The sequence below is a fragment of the Vicugna pacos genome, chromosome 6 (assembly GCF_048564905.1).
Source record: "Vicugna pacos chromosome 6, VicPac4, whole genome shotgun sequence".
Classification (NCBI taxonomy): Eukaryota; Metazoa; Chordata; class Mammalia; order Artiodactyla; family Camelidae; genus Vicugna; species Vicugna pacos.
In genome coordinates this window covers 12,034,002-12,049,254 of record NC_132992.1, presented here as the reverse complement: position 1 = coordinate 12,049,254, position 15,253 = coordinate 12,034,002, and the positions used below count along the sequence as shown (strand labels likewise).

The following is a 15,253-nucleotide window of genomic DNA, read 5'->3' as shown; positions in this document are numbered from 1 at the left end:
TTTGTGTGCGTTTTTTGTATTTTATATTTTAAAAACAAAAGTAAAGTATTTACAAAATAAAAATTCTATCTTTCTTAAAGATGCTGACATTAACATATAAAACAAGTTAGTTTGAGAAAGTTGCTTAAACAGATAAAAATAGATTATAATAATTTAAATAAAATTGAAGTACTACTTTATGGCATACTTCTATAGCCAGAGAAGGAAAATTAACAGCTGGGCATCCATAACTTTGATGTAAACCCCACTTCTGTGTGGTACCTGGAATCACTGTGAGAGAGGCCTCCATGCTTTTACGTCTGTGGGCTACAGTAGCAGCAACACAACGGTAGTTTCCAGCATCCTGCTGGTCGACATCATAGATCTGCAATACTCCTGTTGGTAGGGCGGTTATCCTGTTATGAGAAGGAAGATGATTAAACTTTGCAGAAGATTTTATATTTTATCTTAACATATATTCTATGATACGAATTAACATACTCAACTTTTTAAAAAAGTGCCAGATGTAATACTTTAAAGATCTTCTAAAATATTAGTTTGATTGAATATTTTTATTTGGGTTTTATTTACAACTCTCTAAAACACGATTATGCTGTATGTGGTTTGTGAAATCTATCAGTGTAATTTTGTACAGAGTCTCACTTGACATTACAGCTTACATTTAGCTAACTGGTGGTCTAGAGCTTAGTATGATTTTTTTCAAATTCCTGACTTCTTGCCTATGTATTCTCCAAGATACATCTGAATACAAGTTTTGTTTTTAAAGCTTTTCCTTAAATAACTTTGTCCATCTTAGCGCTCTCTACCATTTCAGCAAATGATTTCTGTCAGCTTAGGAATATTGCTGCTCATTAGGACAGGAGTCAAACTTTTGAAGTTGCTGCCTAGTTCTTGACCTCTAAACTTTTATCACCTTCAGAGCACTAGGTACATGCATGCAAGTGAGCAAGTGTGCGTGTGCATGTGTGTGTACTGTAGAGGGGGCTGGAAAGCAGAAGGCCAAGATGGAAGTGGGCAACCACCACTGCACACATGGGAGACCCTTATACCAGCGCTACTATTCCTAGCAGTGAAAGTGTAATTCAGTTTCCTAAATCCTTGGACAGCAATCCAGGTACTCAGGTGGTCCCAAGGTTGGAAAAGATGTTTGAGGAAGGGAACAGAGTATTTGAATTCTGATCTGAACCAAAAAAAACAGGAACTATGTCCCAGGTACCCGAGACCCATAATCTAATTCTTTGCCTAACTTTGAAATGTCTTTAAAAAACTGGTTACTGCTACCAACAGTGAAAATGAGCTCTCCAACGGTCTTTCTCTCCTGTAAAGCTTTATGAAGTCCTTGCTACTCCTCTGTCACCTTTAAAGACATAAGCTGCATTTACCTGTCCATAGTTACAGGCAGAGTTGTCCGATTTAATTCCCATGTTATGACTGCAGCAGGGTTTGATGAAATCTTGCATGCAAATCTAGCAACTCCACCTTCTTGGACCTCAATAGAAATTGGCTGAACTTCAAATGCAGAAATAGCTATAAGATAAAGTTTGTTAAATTCAGAATATGTACATGTATTATTACACTATATTTAGAAATAACATTATTCTAGACATAATTTGTCAAATTTGAACTCCTACCCAGACATAAGGCCAACTTAGCAAGCACGAAGAGAAATTAAGGAATAATTTTATAAAACCACTGGGCAGTTGCCCAGCTAAATGAGTTTGGTCTTTTCCAAAATGAAATTCTAAAAAGCTTCTCAAGCAACAGGATTGTGTTCACAGGACTGTGAGGAAACAACCAGGATTAACTACTGCAGAGTAAGTCAGATTAAGGATTGATGGAAAAGTGGAAGGAGAGTAGAGATAAAACAAATTTGTACCATGGTACAAACTAAGGCATCACTGAAAAGTTTCGAGCAAGGGAGTATCATGATAATAACAGTGCCTGGGAAAAATTACTCAGGTACTGTCACATAGGATGGATCGAAAAAAGTAGTGTCTCAAGTCAAAAGGTCAACAGACTATTTAAATAGAAATGACACAACTGAGTGGTGGCAGTGAGAATGGAGAGATTCTACAGATACCTTCATGAAAACAGAGACTTGATTCTTACCGGACACAGGTATCTCACTCCATGTTTGGAATCAAATGAAGTTGGTACTGATGGAGCAGAACAAGAAAGGAAAGAGGAAAGACACCTGTCTGATGAATAAAAGGTACACAGATTTGAGACTATCTTTCGACTTCTGTATTTCTAAAGTAGAGAGAAGTCTCGAAGTGTTGATATTTTCGAGAGAGAACTCTTCTTTACCATTCTCGGCAAGCCTCCAGCAACTGGTCATCAGCATCCTTGGTCTCACACTTTGACGGAGTCCAGACTCCAGGTGGTATTATGCCTTGCCTCCCCTCCACTAAGTCTTTCAGGATATAAAGAAAGGGCCCCAGTGATTGTTCAATCGATAAAGTGAGAAGTTGTAAGAAAAATAGAAGGAGTAAGGGCTAGATGACTTATGCCTCATTAGACTGGGAAGGGAAAAAGGTCACAGACTAAAAAATTCTGCCTTGGGCTTGACTTCATTACTTTGTAAATGGATCATGGGCCTTTTGAGGTACAGAATAAAGCCACTGAAAAAATTCTTAGGGGTATCTGCTTCCAAAAAGGGTGGAGTAAGGGTAAATGAATACTTTGTGTATGTAACAAAAAATTCCTGCTTCTTCAAGAACAGTGGTTTTCAAACTGCTGTTGTCAGTGAATTCACAAGGGTGAAAGCATTTGTATGATATCCAGTCTATGCCTTTTTCACTGTCATTTCTTTTGCATACATAGTGTTTCTCTTGAGTACATAGTGGGTAACAGAGCAATAGACACTGCAGATGCAGATACATGTGAGAAACCAGTTGCCTTCTGTCAAGCTAACTAAAGAGACTCACACAAATGGAAAACAATGTCACTCCTCTCACTAAAGTTTTTTGGAAAATAGTTATTTTTCATCAAATGTGTTATGTTAATATGCAACTGATTAATGTTCTCATTCAAAATTAATTAATGAATATTTTTAAAACTTCTCAGTTCTAATTTCTAAGAATAAGTATTAACAGACATAACCTACATAAAGTGAAGCTCTTTGGGGTCCTCAGTATGTTTCAGAGTGCAGAATAAGAATAAAATGTTTTAAGAACCATTGAATTCTAAAAATCAACATAATTTTTCTCTTTAATTGCTTCCGTAATCACTTTCTAGGATGTTAATCTATTTACACACATTTTCATTCTTTATCAGACCTCAGGCCCACTAACTGAAGCATCAGGAAACAGATGGTTATATTCATCTTCAAAATATCAAGTTCATACTCAGAACAGCCCAATTTCTCAATAACAATGAAAGCTTATCTTTCATTAATTAACTAAACTTTTCTCAAATACATTCATATTTTGGGTGAATTAAGACCTAAGTTTCAAAAAGTTTAATGCATGCTTTATGAAGTATTAACTGCTTTTATTGATCCCACATTTACCACGTGTGAGGGGGTGACCTTTAGCCTCAGTTGTCATTGATAATCCTGTCTATATTCAATTTACAGACTTCAAAGTGAGCATTTTTATCTTATTCTTTCCCAGCATTTACCTCTCCAGACTGGAAATATCTAATACAGTTTAATTTTTATTCATAAAGCAGTGAACATTTTCTTCTTACCACACAATGAGTCAAGCACCTAATTCAGTACGTTTTATCTCACACACATATACGAGATAAATCTCTCACTATGTGTATCTATGTACATCAATATATAGCTCATCTCTGACTTCTCTCCATCCCTAATAGTACTCTTTGAGTCAGGCCCTTATCACCTACTGCCTGGAAGTCTTGCAGGAGCATCTTAGGTGATATTTTTCCTGCCAACGACTTAACCTTCGAGAGTGATGGTCATAAAATACAAATCTGATTGGTGTTGCTGATGAATTATTTAGTCCCTGCAAAGCTCTGTCACCTTGTAGTCAACCACCTAAAATTATGTTCCATGAACCCTGAACTGCTTATAATTTCTCTGAATACACTATACTTAATACCTCTGAGCATTATGTGAGGATTTCCTTCTCTTTCAAATATCCTAGGTCTCTTTGTCCACCTATGAAATCCTGTTGTCACTGAAAGCCTCGTTCTCCCGTCTCATCCCTTGGGAGGCTGTTCCTGACCTTTGTCTCTACAACTTCTGTACACGAAGACTTTTATTGCCACTTTTACCCCACAGTATTATTTATAATCGCTTATTCACAAGTCTTCCTCACATTCTACACACTGAGCTCAACGAGGGTGAGCAGTGGGCCATACTCTGCAGGATCCCTTAAGTCAGTGAATGGCACAGACTCGGCACTAAAGCAGTATTTGCTAAATTAAACTGAAATTTAAAAAATGTTTTCTAATTCTATTAGGTCTTTAAACAAAGTAACTAGAAACGTGGGCAATCTCCCTGGTACAAATGTCAAGGCTTGGGATGAGAAGAAAATAATACTTTTTATTATTTTGTTTGCTAATTCTAAACAATCCCTGACATTTTGGTGGTGTTATTTTTAGAGACAAAAATCTGTCCCTCCTTTCTTAATGGATTTTTATAAAGATTAAGTAAGCCAATATAGTGAGGGCTCTTTATATATTTATTGTAAAACTTTTTATCAGTGTTGTGGTTATTAAGAATAAAAATAATCACTCTGTTGCCTTGAGTAATTTCCCTCCAACCACTTAAGCCCTTGAGAGTCATTTTTTACTCTAAATCTCATCTAACCAATCAAACAACAATGATGCCTCTGAACGACTCCCTTTTCCTTCAGCAGTTCCCTCCTTCTTTCCCAGATGCGTTAAGTCTATGAAACCCCTTAGCTTTTTTATTATAAAAACTAAACTAACTTTGCACTTTAGGTCAAATGGGCTAGAACTGGTGTCATGAAAGTCTGAGAACTAAAAGATAAACAGATGTATCCTGTAACATAGCAAGGGCATTTGTTTATTTTTTATACTGTGTGTGGGGGGAAACAGCTTTACTGAAGTATAATTCACAGTGCATATAATTTACATTCCACAGAACTCACCCATTTAGAGTATATAATGCAATGGGTGTATTCACAGAATTTGTGACCATCTCGATCATCAATTTTAGAATATTTTCATCACTTCAAAAAGAAATCCCATATCCTTCAGTTATTACTCCCTAATCTTCCCATCCCTTCCCCACTCCGGCTTTACTGAGATATAACCGACATATGACATTGTGTAAGTTTAAGGTGCACAACAATGTGTACGTCTGCGGCCTGATACATGCATATACTGGGGAATGACGACCACAATAAGGCTGGTTAACACAGCCATCAAGCATGAGTACTTCTTATCCCACTCTGTTATTCATTAAGTTATGAAGCAAGTACCATAAAAAGATTTTTTTTAATCCTTTATACTTAACATGTGTAACTTTTTGGTTCCTTTTGAAAATTCAGCTGGCTGGCAAAATGATTCTCCCCAGAGAAGACCAGGCCAGACACTCCCTGGGACTCTGGTCAGCACCTCTGAGACTGAAGAGCAAGAGGCACGCATGACTCAACAATAAATGCAAGTTGCCTTCTCTGGTTTTAACTCCTCCATCTGGGTGCCAACCCCATCCTCCACCCCCGCCTCTGGGAGCCTGATGTATCTGTGTTTCTTACATCTCTCTCCTTCCTGCATATTTAAACTCTTCTTCTCCTGACTCCTTCCCTCAGCTTATAAACGTGTCTAAGTCTTTCCCAACCTCAAAACACAAACCTCCAGGCCTCTCTTTACAGCACATACCCCTCGAGCAGCTATCCACTGTCTCTCTTCTCCGTGGCATCAAAACTTCTCTAAAGAGCGGTCTACTCTAGCCACCTCCCCTTCTCCCTCTCTGACTTGATGCCTCAAGCATCTAACCTGCATTCTTCCCCTATGATTTTGTTGAAACAGTGTCTAGGACACTGCTCACTCCTCCGAGTTCTCTGACTCCATCCTGTTCCCTTCCAGGGGCTCTCCCTCCTCCTTCTGCTCCCCCTTCCAGAGACTCTCTGTTCTTCTCTCTCTCCACATTCTCCTTGGGTGACCTCATCCACTTTCAGTTTCCTACTACATCCATCTGCTGCTGCCGAGTCCCAAACTACATCTCCAGCTTAGATCACCAAGCCCAGAGCTTCACACCCATGGCTCTATGCCTACCGGACACCGTCACCTAGAATCCACAAAACGTACCTCAAACTCATCGTGCCCAAAATGAAATCATCTTCCTTCCTCCCAGCCTGTATCTCTACCTCAGCCTGTCACACCGTTGTGCAGCTACTCACCTGAGCTAGACACTACTGACTCCTCCCGCACGCTCTTCAATCAATCCCCTGGTCCCACTGATTTTAACTCCTAAACGTGTATTAAATCCATTCCGTTATTCCTGTCCCGACACCTCTCACTCGAATCACCATAACAGTCTCTGTCTGGTCTTCCTGCTGTCACCTTCCCTCTCCCCCCTCAAAAAACGTCCTCCTGACATACAAGTGTTAGATGTGGGCTGTACGTGACTCACAAGTGGCTTCCAACTATTATTTCAAAGGCTTCTATAACTCAACCCATTACTGCAAAAACCACCATGGACAATATTTTACAAAAAAATGTGATTCAATTTTAAATGCTGTCCAAAAGCACTGTGTCTTATCAACCCTCCTTCTAAATCTTCAGACTGTTCAGCCTAATTATTAGAAATACATGTATGTATCTTTGCTACATTAAAGGAACTGATATCTTTATACCAATTATATATTTTTCATTCTTTTTGACTGGGTACATTCTCAATAAATGAGATTTGGTGGCTAGCTTTTACACACCCCCCCCAATAAAAAGAGTAGTTTGGCGTCAATTACTACCAAACTATTTACATGGTAAGCATGCAATTGTATAGTCAATGTACAGCAGTTATATAAAAAATTGAGTATTTCTGCTAATAAAGATATACATTATAACTATGACACAAAGGAGTTAATCTCCATGAATCACACATTAATATCAACCTCATTATCTTTTATAATCATACCATTAATTTAATTTGTAGTTAATCCATGCTGACAGCCTTTGAATCATGCAGTTACTCATAAAATAATGGGCCAGATTAACTGTCACCAGAAAAGGTTTTAATCAGACTTATGGACCACTTTTAGACTAAAGTAATCTCTTCTAAATTCATTCATTTATTCAACAACTGTTTATTCAGTGCTTAGTATGTTCAAGGTGCCAAGAATCCAGTGATGAACAAAACTAACAGAGGCTTTGTCCCCAGGGGTCTTTGTCCAGCAATGCAGAAAGGCATTCACCTAAATTACTATGCAAGTATACAGTAATTTTAAATTGTGAGAAATGCTATAAGGAAAATTATGGAGTATTATTAAAGTATATAACAGTTATAATATTGACAGAAATAACAATAGCTTACCATGTATTTTATTGCAAGGAGGCACATTAAGTACATCACATATTCTAGTTTATTTAATCCTCACAACCATTATCACCCTAATTTTCAGTTCAAGAAACTGAGACACAGGGAGATTAGCAATTTGCTCAAGTTCTGCAGCCAGTAAGTGGTGAGGGTGGGATCTGAATCCAGGCAATCTCCAGAGATCCTACATGAATTCTCTCATGAGTAAAAGCATGAGATACCCAAACTTTCTGTGGAAGGTAAAAATTACTGTTTCTACTTCCACGCAGTTTTGCTGCTCAGGCAGAAGTTAATATGCATTGGTTTTCTAGCTGGATAAGAGTACATATCCTGTTAAATTCCTAAATTTCCAAAACGGAATAGCATCTTTAAACTCTGGTATGCTAGGATTTTGAAGCTATGGCTCAACTCAAGTGGGAGTATTTCCATTTCTAGGAACCTGTTAAAGATAGGTATGCAAGTAAACTGAATCATACTACCCCAGTCTACAATTTATTTACAAAACAAGTAGCTTTTAAAATCTATTTTAAAAAAACTAGTTTATCTCATGGGAATATCAGCTATTCCTTTATTATTATTCTCCTAGTTCTAAGCCCACATACATTTGATCATCAAAAAGCCAAACACCTATAGAGAGCGAGCGTGTAGAGGTAGGGAGACCAGTTAAGAGGCTTTCAGAAAGTGGAGGAGAGACCAGCTGTGGGCTTGAATGACGGCAGAGACTACAGGAGCAGAAGGGAGGGCATATACAAGAAATGCTGTACATTGAACAACATGATTTGGCCATGAGGGGTTCAAGGGAAACAGAAGGAAAGACCCAAACTTTTCTGACGTTTCCGGCCCATATGCCTGGAAGGTTGGGAGACACTACGCTGCCTGAACGGAGAACACAGGAAGAGAGAGAAGATGGATAGATGAAGCACCATTACAGGTTCTCATTTAACAAGAATGAGGAGAAACTGGACATGTTAAGGAGACTAGGAAATTATAAAATAAGGCCAGGGATTACTAATATCAACAATATCAACAATTATCTATTCATCCTGATTTTTAAACAAATGGTTCAGATGTTAGACTATTTTTTTTAAGATTTAAAGAAAAATATCCATGAGTTTTTATAATAGCAGTCTATAAAAATAGCAATGTACAACATGTAAAATCAGCAGAGAAAAGGACTTCCTACTTCTGAGGCTCTGCTGGAATGAGATAAGGAGAAATAGTGTTTACTGTTTTTCCAATCTTAATTTATTTTCATTTCTTAATGACAGAGTTAAGGCATAAGAAAACTGAGGTAAAGGATATTAAGACTAAGATAAAATTTTCATCTTAACTGGTTTAAAGAAAATCAGGAATAAAACCCAGTACAATGCAGGGCACAATTCAGGCGCATACAGAGAGGTGGTACAGTGCAAAGCCCTGAGGGGTGCAGACACTAAAATCTATGGATCTGGGTCAGAATCACAGTTCTGCATGCCTAAGCTGTGTGTCCTTGAGAAGTTACCCAACCTCAAGCCTCAGTATTTCCCAGTAAAATGGGGATAATGCCTTATAAGAATAACATTAAATTATACATACATATACATATGTGCACACACACACACAGGACTATGAGAGTGTATTCAGGCTCTGCTTGGCACCCAGCCAACTCCTAGCAGTGGCCCTGGAAGCAGTAACAGTTGAAGGATGTCTTGCTAGGAATACACTGGTTTTGCTTTCAGAACAGTAACTTAAAGAAAGTCAAACAAGGGATGTTAGTGACCAGCACACAATAAATTTTAAAACCCTAACAAAGGCAGAGGTATTTTTTTCTAAGATTTAAAATTTTATTTTTTTCCTACTAAGCCAGACTATGTAGCTTTTACATAAAGGAATATGAAGTATAGAGGAACAAAAGTAATCTTCCCATTTTTAACGTGTATAGATAAGTTATCTGAAGAGGATAAAATCCTCTATCTCAATGATCAAATAATAGGGCCCAGATTACAAGATCTCTAGCTATAGAATTATGCATTTTGAACTTGTAATTTTTCCTACAAAAACACATAATCAAGGAAAAGCTAATGATATTTAGAAGTAAATTTTATATGTCTTTATGGTACATGGACTGAAGAAAGAGTTTGCACAAATTTTCTACTATTGCTCCACTACCTGATAAAATCCCTCATCCTTAATTTTTATCTGCATTTTTAATACTTTGAGCTTCTCATTTTGGGGGTAACTATCATCTGTGATCTATGGATGCTCAATTTTCTTCCCAATCGATATTTCAACCTGAAAATTATGAGAAAAAGAACACCTGAATAAAAAGCACTTCTAAATTTTAAAAAATTACATTAAAATTTTGTATCAAACTTAGAAACTTGAGAAAAGCATGCACAAATATGAAATACCTATGTCATGACAGTCTTAAACTTTGTTTCCCAGTCAAGTATTTGTTTTCCTATTTTTTTTTAAGTGGGGCATTAAGCTGGGTCAATGAATACATCCTTTACAATGAATGTTAGATTCTCCCCTAAAATTTAAGTTCACAGACCATTTTCGGCATTATCAAAACATTTTGCACTTATTTAAATGGCATAACACCTTGTGTTCTTATGCAAATCTCGCTTTCTCCTTGATGTGGACTTTGTTTCTGCCAGTTAGGTATGATTTTACAAGTCTACAGCCTCCTTGTGAAACCTGACCTCTTTCTTCCCTCCACAGTCAGTGCTAACATAAACCAAGAGCCCCACAAGAAGTCATTAAAGCAGTGCTGTTAAGAGGCCAGAGCTCTATAAAACAGGCAAGAAATAAGGTCTCAAGAAACATGCGCCGTCCTCAAAAACAACCCTGCAAACACAATAAATGTAAGTGCCTATTTTATTTGTGACTTCCTCCTCTTCAGCTGTCTACTTAATCATTTGCTTCTATGATTTACAGTCAGAAAAAAAAAAGGATCAAAAATGCTAAGAGGAAAATGTTCTCCAAACTTTAATTTTATCAGAAAGCAACACATTGATGTTTCTGCTTTGGAAATGTATGACTACAACATTAAGCTAGTGTGCCATTCACGCTTCTTAGAAGTTGCAAAGAGTGAAATATTTCCTACATGTTGATTTTAAAACCAACTAAAAATTATGGATACACAGTTTGAAATGACAAGTCATCCAATAATTTAAAATAAGTTGGTAGACTATTTCCTAACATAAGAAAATAAAATTTTCTTTTGTAAATTGCTTTAAAATACTCTTCCCCTAAACAGGAAATATTTCAGTTGGTGAGAACCTGAATGCAGGGTTTACACCGGTGGTCTTAACGCTGTGGATCAGCCAGGGGGTCTGGAGGCCTCAGCTGGTGGAGGCCTGCACCAGTTGCTACTGCCCATCCCTCCTTGGGGAGTCCTAAATGTCAGGGGTTCATGGCCAGCAGTCACGTTCCAACACCTCTGTGCTGTTTCCATGGCTCTAAGTCACTCATCAGTAGCTCCAGGGAAATCTGTAAGTAGCACACCAAGAAAGCAGGGAGATTCCTATCTCAGGTTCTCAAAGGTCCACACTTTCAGAGTCTGTTACGGAGTTTTATGCATAGTAGTTTAAAGTTTATTTCTGTTAACACTGGTCTTTCAAATCATGCATTTGTGCACTCCAGGATTTACTAATCAAAACATAGTTATAACTTCTTACTTCATCAAGTCCAATCCACTCTGGGTCTTCAGACTTGAAGACTGACCTGCAACTGAACAGGAAGTAAACCAAGAGACCTGATCCAGCATTTAATCAAAGCATCACAATAAATGATGCTTTACCTACCGAGGTAAAAACCAATGAATGTACAAGTCCCAAACAGAAGCTGAAAATGTATTATAGCCTTAAGATGAGGCAAGAAGCTACCTGAAATTTTTAAAAGTTATTTTACAGAAAAAATTCACCTGTTTAATAAAAGTAATATAACGCAATCACTACATCTTAGGGGTCAGCCTCTTTTTAAAAAATCTGTACTGAGTCTGCAACAGCTACTGTTATCAGTGGTTTATAACCTGACTTCTAGTGAATTTAGGATCCTGCTTCCATCTGTGGCAATTCTGACAACCAGGAGCTAAGAGGTATTATACACTTGCTTTTCAAAGGAAACACTTAGATCAAAATATGTGTCCGAATAAACAGAAAGGCTAGAAAGTCTGTAACAAAGTTGAGAACCAGAGACTTTCAGAAACAGATCCTACATGCAAATTTCCCACAGACTATTTTATTTTCCAGTCTATTCCTACTGTAACTATATTAAAAGACACCTTTAATTACACCTGAGAATTCGTTGTCTCTTTGACAGTTTATCAACCCTGTCCTGCCAAACACCAGGCCTGGCCCTCCCAACATTCAACTTCTTAGGCTGAAGGAAGAGACACCAAGCTCTTCTAAGTCCCCTCCTGCCACCTGGACCACTCACTGACGTTCAACAATTCTTCTCTTAATCTCTTTTTAATAACTGGTTTCAGGAATTCTCTAACTTTCCAATTTATTCAAGTTCCCAGCCACTTTTACCCTAAATTGCAAATTACCTGACTTTAGAGACAATGTCTTACTTGTCAGTATGTTGCTAGGACAGTGACCGGTATTCAACTCAATAAAGTTTTCTTGAGTAAACTCAGCAGACCACATCACTATCTACATCCTATCTGCAACAGAAATCCCTGCCTCTTACCTCCCTGAAAAGATTAACAGAATTTTAGCTGTTACCATCCCTACTGTATAACTCTGAGCAATTACTTACTCTTCCTGAACGTACTTTGTTACATAAAATAGGATTCTTAGAAGGGTTTTTATGGATTCATAAGGTAATGAGTGTAAAGTGTTTAATATAGTGCCTGTAACATTTAAAGCACTAAAGGATCTTTGCTGTTTCTATCATTTTATTAAACATAAATTTTCTTCCTCACCACCTAAACATGTCTCCCTTTTCACTGAGCTTCTCTTCCCTCACTCCTGGTTCTGAGGAGTAAGCAACCATCCAACTTGTGCCAACGCCAGCCCTCTGCTGCAAGCTTAATTCCTCCCTGATTACCTTCTCTGAGCCCCATTCCACTTTTTCTTCCCGTTCTCTTGCATCACTCCCTCATGATCGCTTTCTTCCTCTCTGCCTAGAAACATATGCATAGCTTCCCTTTCCTGAAAAGCAGTGTAGATCTCAGGCTAAGGTAACATTCAGCCCACTTCTTTCCTGTTACTGTCGGTCTTCTGGAATGACTCCATCCACGTAATTCTTCACTTCTGCTGGGGCAGGGTGGCAGGAAGGCTATGGACAGGAGGGAGGGAGAAGAGCCACAGGTGTGTTTATATACACGACTCAAGAGCCTTAGGGAACAAATTCTCTTAAGAGAAGAAGCAGTGCTTATGAGTTTGGTTCAAAAAACAATTGACCAGTTTAGGCAGGGGATTGCGTCAGAATTCATGGCTACCTGACTCTCATATTAGGCAAGCCATCAGAACTCATGAATCACGCTTCTACAAAGGAGGAGGGCTGCTGGGCTGCTGACTGAAACTTTTGCAAGTTTTATCAAGACTACTTCCAGTAGGAGAAACAGGGCAGGGAACGTAGGTAGCCCCCCTCTTGGGGCTACTGTAGGACAAGCTGGAATGGGGCACACATAGTACAGTTCAGCCACTGGAACTGACCAGAAAACACCTGGAGAAAGAACCATAGCCCTCACCTGAGGGGATGCTCAATTAACGAAGAAAAAAAAGAGGCTGCTGACTCACTCCCCCAGGACCCTGAGTACAGGAACTGGACTAAAGTGTAACTGACTGAAAGTTCACCTCTGCCCCGGATCCTTTTTCACTTTCACCACCCCAGATCTTGCTCTCACCGGCGTTTATTCATGCTGTGATGCCTGGTGGGCGCCTGCAGAGATCCGGGTGTATCTGTACGTATTTGATACTTGATAACCAATTTTTAACTTAGAGAAAAAGTTATAATCAATTGACTATGTTGTCCAGAGACTAACAGGCCCCTCACTCTCAAGATTTCTTCCCTCTCTTCATCCTCCATCCTCCTCTCTCTCACTCTCTTCCTACACTTCCTTATTCCTTTGTCTCTGGCAGACTTTTTGGGAAAACAATGGTGGCTTGAACTGGAGGATTGACTGGGGATGGAGATACCCAGAGAGAATCAAGAGACATGGGGAGGCGGAATCAGTATGACCAGAACTTAGTGGCAAGAGTACGAAGAGTGCAGGACAACAAACAGTCTTATACGTTGCTGTTGGCAGTACAATATCAAAACAGATTAATGTACAACAGCCAAAAAAATGCCGAAGGAAGCTATTAAACCTTCAATTAATGGAATTTACACAGCCCTTAAAATGGCTACATCATTACACAGAAAAAGCTTGTGATATGCTAAGTGAAAAAAAAAATTAGATGCAAAATTGTATTGACAACTTTCTTCTCATGATACTAGTAAGCTCACTAACCTAGTAAGTCCCACTCTTACAACTTCTTTTATTCTTAATAAAACATGAACAAGCCAATCAAAACTCTTTCCTGCAGGCATCTAAGAACTAGCACCTGACACCAAAGCAAGGTTTTAAAAATTGGTCCTGGCCAATGTTGATGTGGAAACGACTAAAGTATTAAGATGTGAGTCTATATGACTACGAAAAAAGCAAAAATTTAAGCAAAGACATTTTCATTCTTTGGAAAACTTAAGATAAGTTCAATTAGAATTTTAAAAAAGTTTTCAGTTACACAAACAATAATTGTTTTAGGAGAGATGCAAGAAGGTAGGGAATTTTGTTGGTTGAATGAATAAATAAACAAATACATAGACAGCTACCGTAAGTGGGGACAAACATTTGTTAGTAATAAAAATCAATGTTAAAAACTGCTGCTTGCTGTTCACCTTAAAGAATATGGTAAAAGGTTTCCAAATCAGGTGGAAGCCTGAATGACCCTCATGGTCTCAAAGGTCCCTTCATGGTACTGTTATTCTAGCGGCACTTGTTGTATTCTTGGTCGCTACATCACTGACACAGAGGTAGCTGTGGTTCAAAGAGAGATTCCAGAGTCAGGAGACCTAAGTTCTTCTTGGCTCCCTCACTCACAGCCTTTCACAAGTAAGCTTGGATAGGTCATAATCTCCCCTGAAGTAGTGCCATCTGCCTCACATGCTCTTTTCAGGAGGGAAGAAGATAACAGGGGTGAGAGTTTTATAAGCCCCACACTGGGGTTCCTAAGCTGGGGCACAAATGGCCCTTAGCTTCAGTACAGGAAGCAGAGCAAAATGAGAAACAAGACTGGACTAAGGTCAGAGACCTGTATTCTTTCCAAGCTCTGTCACAAATGAACTGTATGATCTGTCAAAAGTAAGCTCTCTCTGGCCCTCAGTGTCCTCATACACAAAATGGCAGAGCTCTTCTCAGCAAGCACTGCCATTTCTCCTAGTTTTGAGGAATCTTGCCAGAATCACAGTCCAGTGTACCCTGATCCTTCTTCTTACTTGACATCGTAAAATTCAGGAGGCCAACAAAGATTACCAGTCTAGCTACAACCACTATAGCCATAAAAAAATGACACAACATGGATGATCTTAACTCTCAATGACATGCTCCAAACTATAAGTAATTTTTAATGGCAAATTTACTCAGGCTGAGAGTTCATTGTTAAATCGAGGGCTCTTTTTGGTAAATTTCTCCTACTTTTCCCCTCTTCTGCTACCCCTTCCAGTGTATACACTCAGCAAAAGCACAAGTGTCATTAACTTGCCATCTGTCTCCTCAAATATTCAAGGAGCTCCAGGGCCAGGAATTAG

The 15,253-nt window shown here is 38.5% G+C and overlaps 1 protein-coding gene across 1 annotated transcript in view; it reads right to left on the bottom strand.

Moving 5' to 3' along the window:
* The window catches only part of PRTG (protogenin), a 112,759-nt gene that overhangs the window by 57,352 nt on the left and 40,154 nt on the right, over positions 1 to 15,253 (bottom strand). Inside the window, exons 3-4 of the mRNA XM_072962363.1 lie at positions 1,383 to 1,527; positions 262 to 395 (exon numbers count right to left, since the gene is read on the bottom strand). Of these exons, the coding sequence (XP_072818464.1) occupies positions 262 to 395; positions 1,383 to 1,527 (279 nt within the window). The remainder of the gene's footprint in view (positions 1 to 261; positions 396 to 1,382; positions 1,528 to 15,253) is intronic.